At 42.6% G+C, this 12077-nt stretch overlaps 1 protein-coding gene across 3 annotated transcripts in view; it reads right to left on the reverse strand.

Annotated features, from left to right (window-relative positions):
• Positions 1 to 882: 882 nt before the first annotated feature.
• Positions 883 to 12077, reverse strand: part of GPATCH8 (G-patch domain containing 8) — a 79201-nt gene continuing 68006 nt past the window's right edge. For all 3 annotated transcript variants that reach the window (XM_090291534.1, XM_090291536.1, XM_090291535.1), the window contains 2 exons: positions 9924 to 10054; positions 883 to 7029 (listed from right to left, as the gene is read on the reverse strand). In XM_090291534.1, the coding sequence (XP_090147660.1) occupies positions 3138 to 7029; positions 9924 to 10054 (4023 nt within the window). In that variant the 3' untranslated portion in view covers positions 883 to 3137. The remainder of the gene's footprint in view (positions 7030 to 9923; positions 10055 to 12077) is intronic.

Here is a 12077-nt window from a genome sequence, read left to right on the forward strand (position 1 = left end):
CTGAGGCAGGTAGCTGCACATACCTTCACAGAGCACACGCTCTACAGGCCAGTCTGCTTCTTTCACTGGCACCTTGCCTGTACAGAAAATTAACATCCTTTCTTTCTTTGTGGGCAGAAATTTTGTTATTTTAGAAAAATAGGAGGATCTCAGCATCCAAGCCAAGGCTCAAGTTGAATAGCTTCTCTTCAGTTAAGGGAAGAACACAGCTATTATGAGAGTAGTTAAGAAACAGACAGTGTACTAATACTTCCCGGAAGGCTGAGGAAGAGAAAGGAAAGGAATTTATCACTACAAATATACGGTTAGCTCTTGGTGCTAAACTTGCCCTTCTGTGATTTTTTTTTTTGGATACGGTAGGTAGAGGATTTTATCAGCTCAGTAAAAAAGGAATATTTCCTTTACCAGGTAGCTTCAAGCACTGTATTATTATTATAGGGTTGAGGAGAATAATTCAAGACTGGCTCTAGTATACAGAATAGAGCTGGTGGGAAAAGGCCAGACATATAACTCTTGTAAATCCCACTGCCTTGAAGTTTATCAAAGCCAGAAATTCTAAACCTATTTAGTGAGCACCTACATGCCATATATTCTACTACACACAGATCATATCTCTAAAATGAAGGTAGAACAGAAAATTCTTGTGGGGAGTGTGGAAAGCAGGTGCACATTCCAAGGATGAGAAACTTTACTATTCTTCCTCCCACAACATCATCTTTCCCCTCTGCTTGGGCAGCCTGAGCTCTGAGAAGCACAACCCCAAACATCAACTACTGGTTCACAGGAGTCTATTCCTTGATCACTTCAAACAAGATGTTATGTGTAACCTATAACTCCATCCCTTCCCAACTTGAATGGGGCAACAATCACAAGAGACTCTACTAAGTTTCCACAAATCATTGGTTTATTAGAAAGTTCCTTTCCCTAATTTTACAGCATATATATCTCTATCATATGTGATAAAGTTAAATACAATCTTTTATGCTTGTAAAGAAGGATAGGCTACTTTGTTTTTCTTTAAGTTTTAAGATCACTATTCTGGAAGTTAAAGAAAACTGCCCCCAGGAAGGCAGAGGCAGCCAGAGTATGGCTCAATCTACAAGCTAATGGGAAGCAGCACAAAAATGTTAATACTGTATTATTTAAATTATTTACATGGGCTGCGAGCAAAGAAAAATGAGTCCCTTCACTTCAAAGACATGATTTCATTTTTCCAGTGCTAGTTATTAAGAGTGATGCTTCTGGATCACAAGAGGAGCACTGAAAAGGTTGGAGGGTCAGTCAAGACCCTTATTTGCCCAACACTTGCTTCTCATAAACTTAAAACCTTTTTTTCAAGAATTTGAGAAGAAAGGCAGAACACAGAGCCTTGGCCCAGGTAAGTAGGGTTTGTTTTCCCTGTAGGTGACAACCTAATCATTCTAGCCCCAGGAATAGATAGGGAACTGCCAAACAGGGAACTGCTAACTACACCAAAGAAGATGAGACGTGCAATATAAACACCTTTGGGTCAGTGTGTTAGGTCTGAGAGCCTGGGTGAAAGGCAAGAAGAGGAAGAGGAATGAAGTGGTACTTCCTCTGGTAGGTGTCATGGTGTCACACACAAAAGAAAAAAGGAATCTTTACTGCTTAAATTACGCTGGGCTGAAGGCATGAAAACTATGAAACAAAAGAATTTGCAGTATCTGTAAATGTGCTCACCTCCCAACAAAAAAAGAGAAGAAAACTGTCTCAACTCTATCATCCCCCAGTCTACTTCTACTTGTTTCTAGCCAACCCAAAAGGCACATTAAAAAAAAAAAAAAATTGTCAGAGGAGGCTAAGTACTAGGAAGGCAAATGCACTGCCTGGAACAAGGCACCCAGGAAACCCCCAATCACTCTGAATCTCACTGCTTTCAAATAAAGCTCTTGAATGACTTCCTCCTCTGTGGGGCCCACCTGTTTCTCTGTATAAAACAGCAAAGCACATAAGGGAGACTGTCATAACTGAGTATCCTTCTAACACTCCCAGCTGATTGTGCCCATTAGTTCAAAAATCCCAGTGCTGGAAGCACCATTTAATGCAAATTACTGAACATTTTGTCCCAGCAAAAATGTTAAACAATGTTCCTTTTTTGTTTTAACATTTTTATAGTTCGTAACTTCAAAAAATACATGAGCTTGATAAAATATACATGCTTAAGTCATTTTTGCATCTAGCAGAAAACAAATACTTTATTTTTTTGTTTTCATTTTATAGTCTTTAGTTTCTTAGTCCAACTAGGGCAAACATATTTACACAAAGCCACCAGAACAAGGATCACTTAAAGAGCTGGATGTAAAAAATATTATTGCAGTATACTACAAATATGGAACCTTTTTTATGAGCTACAAAAAGCAGCATTTATGTTTATAGAGTTCAGTGCAATTTTTTTTACATTAAAAAATCCTATAAATTAAGAAAGAAACATCAACGTGACAGAAGAAAATACACCCTTCAGACATACGAGCTCCTCTCTGGGGAAGCACATGAGCGACTCTACGTATGTTCCGCACAGCTTGTAATCACGACAGGATCTTCTTCTCTGGGATATGCCGATGTCTCTTCTGGGATGTGGGACACGAGGACAACAGTGCCAAATGTGTGGTTCTATGTGGGAAGTGAATTGAATAACAGCACGAGTAACATCTGATTCCAGGTCAGACTCCCTTTTCAACTCACCCGGATAACACAAGGTCACCAAGGGATGGTCAAAGACAATGGGAAGGCAGGACCAGATGGACAACCCGCTGACCAGAGAGGAGGAAATTGGTTTAAAATTTATAGAAGAGCAGAGATAAAAAAGTAGTGGGAGGAGGGGAGTATTTAAACCTGACCTTTTGGAGATGTTGCCTCAGAGGGGTGGGTAGCATTTACTGGTGTTCCCTAGCTTAGAAACACAGAAGAGGGAGGGACAAAAGGGAAAAACAAATCCCTGATAGTGAACCCAAAGCAAACCTCAAATCTAAAACCAGCCCTGCAAGCCAAAACTCAATTCTTTGGCTATCAGACACTGCCCATCCCAGCTTCTACTTGCTGGTATCAATGGCTCAACACCCCCAAGGGAAGACTTATGGATCACTTTCCCTGGTCCTACCTGGGCTCCATCCCCCTACTCACGTGCCATGGCTGGGAGGGTGCTGCAGGTCCTGACCTGAGAAGATGGGGTGAAGTAGTGGGTGCAGGTGGAGGGCAGTGGCAGCTGCTGCAGCAGGCCGTGGGGCAAGGAGGGTAGGGTAGAGGGCAGCATGGGGGACAGGGTGGAAGGTGAAAGGTCCAGGATGGATGGCTGAGGCAGGAATGATGTGAATGGGATGGCTAGCAAGAAAGGTGGCAGGGTGGCCCGGGATGATTGAGTGAGTGAGGTGGGACAAAGAAATGGGGGTCAAGTGGGGCTGGGGGATATGATGTACTTGGGCAAGTGGCTGGGGATGAGGGTGGGGGTGAATGCCAATGGCAGCAGCAGCTGCTGCAGCATGATGTTGTAGGATAGCATGCTGAACAGTTGTGATGGAGGTGGCAGAGGCTGTGGCCGGCTGCTGAATATGGATGGGCTGCAGAGCTGGAGCGGCTGGGGCCAGGGCAGCAGAAGCTGGAAAGGCCTTTACTTGCTTGGCCAGAAGTTGCTGTTGGATGTGTTGCTGTGCGGCCTGCTGGAGCTTGCTGTACTTCTCCATCTCCTCAGGGGTGAAGGTGATGGGCTGGCTCTCCAGGGGAGCCAGGGAAGCATCTTCAGCCCCATCAGCTGACTCAATACTAGGCTCCCCACTGGGAGGTGCAAAACTGGGAAAGTGCTCAAGTTCTGGCACTATAGGCAGCAAGCTAGATTCCACAGGGCCTGGCTGACTGCCACTATCCAAGGACTCTAGGGTGTCCCCGTCACTGGGGTCAGGGAGGTAGTTATGGGACATGGCTGGGTCCCCAGGATAGCAATCAGAGTGCACTGGGGTGCCTAGTGGAGCCACAGCGTGATCAGCAGTAGCTTCTTCAGACTTTGGCTCTTCTGGAGGTGGTTCTGATAGGGGGCCACCTGTTTCCTCTGGGAGGTACTGGTGTCCAAATGGGGCATCACTATTCCCTGGAGGCCCTTCTTCTGTTTCTGACTGTTCTTGCTCTTCTCCCCTTTCTAAGCCAGACTCTTCACATTTCTTAGTGTTGGGCTTTCGAGTGGCTGGGAGCTTCCCTATCAGTGGAAGGACAGGTTTATTGCCAAGAGAGGGAGGGAGCTTGGGCCCAAAGTAACCTTGTGGGGGGTCCTTAAGCTTGAGCCCAGCTTTATTAGGGGTGGCCAGCACCTCCTCACTCACACTGGGTTTCCTCTCCACTTTCCTTGACTGGATCTTCTCCAGTAGCAGTTTGGCAGTGAGTGAGTTCTTATCTTCAGGGCTGCAATCACCCTCTGACCCCCTTCCTGAGCCAACATTGCTGTTTTGAGAGGGTGGGCCTGTCCCTTTACCATCACCTCCTCTGCCATCTTCCTTCTTCTCAGGACCTTCTCCCCGGCCTGATCGGAAATAATGAGGAGACTGGGAGCGATAGATTTTTGAGCGAATAAAGTCTCGACGACCAGAACGCCTTTCCTCAGGGCTCTCGTGACCCCATGATCCCTTCCTGGAGCCTGATCTCTGGGAAGGGCTTCTGGTGCTGCGGCTGTGGTCCCGGCTATAGCTCCGGCTCCGCTGCCAGCTGTGTGCAGTGGTACTACGACTTCTCCGTTTGCTCCGGCTGCGGCTACAACTACTGCTGTGGCTCCGGCCCCGGGATCTTGAGCGCTCTCTGGTATGACTCCGAGACCGGCTTCGGGACTGGCTGCAACTGAGGCTATAGTCATCATCAGAAGATGAGTATTTATGCCGTTTGGACCGGTGCTTGGTGTAGTCCGAGTCGTCAGAGTCATGGGAGCGCTTTGAGTGCCTTCGTGATCGATCACTATAGTCACTATAGCTGTCATCAGAGTAACTGCGCTGCCTACTATAGCAGCTCTGGTCTGAAGAAGCATCTGAGCTACTTGAGTAAGAACGCCGAGAGGAACGGTGTGAAGAATGGTGCCGGTCTGATCGTGAGCGGCTATGGGAATGCTCACTGCCTGAGTCTTCCTCCTCCTCCTCCTCCTCCTCCTCCTCCTCACTATACTGGGATGGAGACTTCTGGTGTAGCCGGCGTGAAGAAACATCATCACTATCCTCATCTCCACTACTGGGTCGACTCCGATGGCTGGACCGGCTGCTCCGTTTGGTGCTAGCCCTTCGCTGGCAGGATGAAGTTGGAGGCTCACCTTTGTGTTTCCTCCCACCATGATCCTGGGAGCTGCCACCACCCCCACCCTCATCCTTCTTGCCACTGTTGCCCTCTTCACCTGGGAGGGATCTCCGTTGGGAATCATCTTGAGCTCGACGCCGTCTTCTTGGTGGTGCAGGGCTACCACTCCCAGGAGGTTCTGGTTTGGGTCCCCGTTCAGAATCTGCCTGGGCTGACTTATTCTTCTTTCGTTTTCGTTTCTTGCGCTTCTTAGACTTCTCCCCAGACTCAACCTTAGAGTTTTTCTCTTCTGGGTCAGCCTTGTGTTTCCGTTTGTGTTTGCTAGATTTTTTGTGCTTCTTTTTCTTTTTGTGTCGGTGGGACTTGCTGGATTGTTCTTTCTTGCTGGGAAGGCTTCTCCCTGTGTCTTCTGTTTCTGACCCATGGCTGCCACCAGGCTCCTGTTTATTCAGGCTGAGAGAGACAGACCCTGAAACAGGTGCATCCACTTTGTCTCCTGAGAAATGTTCTATGTTCTCTCCTCCTTCCTTGCTTTTGTTTGGCTCACCAGGATCAAGGACTTGGAGATTGTCCTTTGAGGAGCCTCCTATGTCCTTTGGTTTTTCTGTCCCTTTAGCTCTGGCATCTTTGTTCCTTGAAAGTTTAAAGTCAAAATATAAAGGGTTACAACTGTATGAAATGGAGGGTTCTGCCTTGGTGAAAATTAATAGCTCCGATGGCCACTGGAGGGCAGTGCTTTCATCTTTGCTTAAAACTGGAAAGAAGGGACCAGTAGGATGTTTGGGTCCCTCCTGGCTTTCTTTCCCTACTGGTGTGGTTTGAGAGGTTTCTTTACAAGGGTTAGACTCACACATTTGGACCTCTGAAGCCTTCTGACTCTGACTCTCTAATTTTGGCTCACTTATATCCCCTTCTGAGGCCTTCTTTGTTTCAGCTTTGCTTCCAGGTTCTGAGGGCTCAGCCACACTAGTTTCTATCTGCTGCTGGGAGATTTCACTAACTGTCTTGTCTGCTCCTTGGCTTGCTGCCACCTTGATGAAGCCTTTAGGCTTGGGAGAATTGCTTTTTTTGCTTTCCAGGGCATTCTTCGGGTGTGTGCTATTATCACCTTCCATTTGTTCACTGGCTCTCATAAAGAGCAGGAAGGGAAAATTAGGTTTTACTTTGCAGTGTGCTGGGGGGATGTAGTGGTAATACTCTGGCTCTGTAGCCCCAGCTCCTTCTTCTCGCTTCATTCTTTTTAACTTAGATAATGTTGAGGCAAGGGACCCTCCATCCTGAGGGTCTTCATCCTCTTTTTTACCATCGAGATTACTACTACCCTCCGAGTCTCCCACCTTCTGTAGTACCTGGTCAGAACCCTTCTCCTCAGCTTTTGTTCCATCTTCAGATGTCCCTTCCTCTGCATGGTCCTTGAAAACTGATGCTATTGATTCAAGTTTAACAGGAGCCTTCTTGGCAAAAGAAAATGATACTCCCAATTTTTGCAGTGGGGTACCCAGATTATTCTTAATGCCAAAGCTGACACCTTGGGAGGCTAACCCAGGAGCCTGTGCCAGTCCAGTGGTATTAGTGATTTGTATTGCAGTGAAAGGACCTCCTTTATCTGTGGAGAATTCAGATCCCAGGCCACATGAGGTGGTGGCACTGATGCCACTGTTTGTAACTGATTCATCTTTATCGTCATCTCCAACTTCTTCATCTACAGCCACTGTAGTTGGTCTGAACATAGGACCACTTCCAGGTGCACTACACAATGGTTTAGAAAAATAAAAAACAAAAAAACAGGTTTAGGGGTACATTTCATACTTATTAAATACTTACCTCATGTTCTATCATTCTTCACAGGTAGGTCTAAAAGACACCAAGTGGTAGTCGTTTCTTAGCCTTGTGCTAATGAAGAGAACGCCCTCAGTGAAGTGAGGCAGTCTCATACTACTAATCTATCAAGCTACATTTTCAAAACTAGACAGTTACCGCTATTTCTTCCTAAAGTGTCCAAAATTAAAATACTTTATCATTATTATATGGTACAGTCCACCCATCCTATATCCATGCTCATTTCTTATTGTATCATGCTACCCATCAGTTTGCTATCAAATATATGGCTGAATATTTATTCACAAAGGTTTTATTCAGCTAAAAAAAACCAAAAAACAAAAACCCAAACAAAACCGAAAAAAACAAAACTGAATTTCCTCTTTCAAATTTCATTTTTATTAAAAAAATTTTCAGGGTGCTGGGTGGAGGGGAACAAGGGGGAGAAAATTGGAACTGTTGTAACAATATAATCAATAAAAAACATTAAAAAAAAAGAAAAAAAATTTTCATTTTTAAAAATTGCTATTCTATTACAGTTGTCCCAAAATTTCCTCAAATTCCATTTTTAAAAATGTACATATTCTCTGAGTTTAACATAGCTAGAAATCTCCACTGTGCTACTCTACGGCAATCTGTGATTAGCATGCCTGTTTTAGAAACTAAGTCTCTGCCTATTTCCTGGGCACCATACCCAAGCATTTGTTTTGGTTTTGTGACTATCTAGGCATTCCATTCAATGATCATGATACTACCAAGGACTTTCTCAGCGTTGAAAACAGGGACACTGAGAAGACTCAAAGCCAGTGTTTTAAACTTCTGTTATGCCTGAAATTTATACAGTGTGTGAACTATAAAGGTATCTCTCAAGGCAAACTGAAGAATGAAGAGAATTAGATATCTACCTGGATGAAGTCCCTGTTAACCTGAACCCTAGTTGTCCTAAACTCAGGAATCAAATATATTTGGATCACGTGGCATCCCTTGCTATCTGAACTTCTGCTACTGGAAGATGGAAACCTAAGAGACTTGGATAGCAAGATACTTACACTGTGTCATGAAACCTACCCCACAGCAAAGAAAGCATCAAATTAAATAAAAAGGAGATTTTATTTTGATCTTTTGCTTAACCTTTGCTATGCTACTTCAGTAATACTATGGGGTCATGCATTACTCTTAAGGTAATGAAATACCTTGATGCGGGTTCAAAACCTTCTTTTATCCACCCAAGAGATTACTTGGTCATCTTTTAACTGTTTGTTTATAAAACAGAACTAAAAGTCATCTTTGAAGAAAAACATCTATTAAAGTATGTCCTGAACTAGATAATGGCCTTTTATATAGTTTTTTGGGAGGTACCCTTGCAACACGCCCAAGAGGAATATACTTACTACATACATAAAAAGCTGCCAAAAAAGGAATCTATAGACAGTTTAGCTCAACATTAGAGCTCACAGGTTAATTCTGTTTCAAAACTTACACTCTATGTGTTCTCACCCTTCCTTCTGCCTCCAAAACACACGAGAAGTACGAAAGAAAGAAAGAATCGAGAATCAAGAGGGAAAGATAAACCTAGTAAGTCTAGGAACTTCAGAAACTCTGACCCCAACTGGGCTGTAAACTTTTTCTTTAAATATTTTATTTATTCATTTTAGAGAGGGGAAAGGAAGGAGAAAGAGAGGAACAGAAACATCGATGTGTAAGAGATACATCCATCAGGGACGTGGCCTGCAACCCAAGCATGTGCCCTGACCAGGAATTGAATCAGAGATCCTTTGGTTCACAGGGCGGTGCTCAATCCACTGAGCCACACCAGCCAGGGCTGGGCTGTAAACTTTTAATAGTCACAACCGGTTTCTCCTTTGACTGTAACCTGTTCCTTCCTTTGGTCCTGGCCAGCCATTAAAAACAAACATAGGGGGGCCTAGTCCTCCTTTTTCTTATTTAATCCTCACCTGAGGATATGCTTACAATTTGAGAGAGAGAGAGGAAGGTAGAGCAAAAGAAAAACATTGATGTGAGAGAGAAACAATGATCAGTTGCCTCCCATACCCGCCCCATCTGGGGACTGAACCCGAACTCAACAGTGCTCCAACTGAGCCTCTTACCAGGGTGGACCTAGTCCTTCTGATTGGAATGTATATACCTCATGAATCCTCAGGTGCCCAAAGACTGGGCCCCCAAAGTCTAGTTGCTTAAAAATTTAGCCCTAGGTGGAATAAATTCCACCCAAGGCAAAATATCAGCCCCAGATTGTTAATCAAGAACCATGAAGGAACATTAGAAAGAACATTCAAGAAGAAAAGAACCTTAGGGAATTTCCTAGGTTTCAGAGTGGTTAATACTAACTGTATAGTACTTAAAAGGCAGTTACAACACTTGAATCTGTGCCCCAGTACTTTTTAGCTATAAAATAGAATACTGCAATATATGTGGTTTTCTATATAAGAAGAACATTGGAGACAGGAACAATTAACAACTCCATAATTTACTAAGCATCTTCTATGTGCTAAGCACTCTCATAAGCACTTTCTATGTAATAACTTAATCACTCCTCACAACAACTGTAAGTAGTAGACTTTTATTACCATCTCCATCTTATACATAAGATGGCGTAGAGGTTAGATAATTTAATGTCACAAAGACTGTAGGATATGGCTTCAGAAGAGCATATTCTTAATCGGTATAGTATACTCCAAGTGTAGATATGTTTTTAGGTTGAAAGAAGGATCTATTAAAAACTTAAATATCATACTTCTTAAATTATAATCTTAAATGTTAAGGATTATAATTATCTGTGAGCCTTTAAGAGAAAATATCCTCACCATTCAGCTTGTTTTCGTTGCTCTGCCAACTCATGGAGGCGCCGAAGGGCTTTTTCCTGTTTCTTCTCATCCTTGCGGGATCTTGAAGAAACATTTCGAGCAAACTCTCTCTGCTTGAGATCTTTCAATCTCTAGGGTAACAAAAAAGGGGAACAGATGGTAGGTGATTTAGAGTAACTTGGGGATCTTGGAAGCAAGGCCTTTAAAATTTATCCTCAATCAATGGTTATAGTGCTAGCGTAGGATACATTCTTAAGCTCTCTTCTGGTAACTGAAAACACAATGGTTCATTACTTTGGCTAAAACACTCAGAGTATATGCCTTTCTAATTAGGATAGCATACCAGTTGCTTTATTGGGCAAACTTAAATGATGTCAGAAGCAACAAGCAAATTTTAGAACACTAGGAGGAAAGAAAAGGGACTATTTAATCACCTGCTCTTCCAGGATGCAAAACTAGACAAATTGAACATGAGATAAATTGTAATAACACAAGCCAAGGAGAACAGAAAGGGGTTAAGCTAGTACAGAAAATTACCCAGGTGTAAGATCTTAAAAAGCAATGTACAGCTTACATGGGAAGTTATTTGAATCAGAACAAAGAGAAAACATGCTTTAATTTCACCGTAAAAAGGTGCTATTATTTCTTTTCAGTATGAACAGTTTTCCTGTAACTCTCAAACAAACCGTCTTCCAATGCTAGCATGTTCAGAGCTCACCAGTCTGACCATAGTTCATCAGGTCAGTCTGCTGAAATTAGACAGTAGCATGTGTAGCTTTTCATTGCTGCATGGCCCTGAGAGGAACATCCAGGGGATAAGGAGGGAGAATAGAGATAAGTCAAAGAATTTATTACTTAAAATCCTAATAAGAATGGATCTTTTACTGTCAGAGCTATTATATAAATTTTCTTAAAACAAAAGTACAATTACCAAAAAAGAACAGTGTTATGACACACTAATGACAGAGTCCAGACATTTCTATCTGCAATGCAGAACTAAGATTATTTTTGACACACTAGATAATATAAAAAACAAACAAACCAAACCAGAACACATACATCATCTTATGCTTTTACAACAGCATTGGGAAAAAGAACTTGTCCCAATATAAAATGGACATTGCTTTGTGGAAAGGCATGATGTTCAACAGACAGAGGAATTTTCTTATCTTATATTTAAGAAATGTGCATTTTGCATATTTTTGAATTGGGAGGAGAAAAGGGAGGAGACACACACACAAAAAAAGATATACAGCTAAAAACACTAGTAGAAAAACTCACTCTTGTGATCTGGGCTCCCAAATTAGAAGGATTTGCTTTCATTACATCAGCTGAAAATGTCACATCACAAAGAAAAGAAAGTAAAAAATAAAAGAGGAGTGGAAGAGAAAAAAAAAAATAAAGCAAGCATTACTACATAAGCTCTCTTAGTGAATCTGCAAACTATTATACTGAACAATCAGGGACAAAGCCATCAACTCTACAAGGGCTGGGAGAAGGGAAGCACCTGCACAACACATATATGTGTACATACATACAGACTGACACAGTAATAATCCCTCCTAGATAAATGGAAGTACTGCATCTTTTTAGGAAAAATGATTATAGAACTTTAGGTAAGACCGCTGCTGTCTAAAAGCAGTTAGTCTTATTTTTATTTACCTTTATTTTGGGGATACTCAAGTAACCAACAGTTGGCAAAATTGTTTTACTGAGGCTTGCTGCTCAGAATTACAATTTTTTAAAAAAGATTTTATTTATTTTTAGAGAAAGGGGAAGGGGGAGAGAGAGAGAGAGAGAGAGAGAGAGAGAGAGAGAGAGAGAGAGAGAGAGAGAGAGAGAGAGAGAGAGAGAGAAACAAACACTGATGTGAGAAACAATCAGTTGCCTCTCTACTGCGTCCCGATTGGGAATCGAACTGGCAACCTTTCACTTTGTGGGATGATGTCAAACTGAGCCAAACCAGGAAGGGCCAGAATTAACACTTTTATAAAAACCACTTTAAGATGGAGGATCAACTATTTTAAATAAATATGAATTCTAATTTCCTCCTTCTGAAGAAAATGAAACAGATATAAAGAGCCTGTCAGGACTATTGTATGATTACTGTAGGCCACAAACCTAGTCTCTCTTTTCTTCTGCCCACTTAACGGG

This window comes from Furipterus horrens, unplaced genomic scaffold (genome assembly GCF_987537825.1).
Source record: "Furipterus horrens unplaced genomic scaffold, mFurHor1.1.pri manual_scaffold_11, whole genome shotgun sequence".
Classification (NCBI taxonomy): Eukaryota; Metazoa; Chordata; class Mammalia; order Chiroptera; family Furipteridae; genus Furipterus; species Furipterus horrens.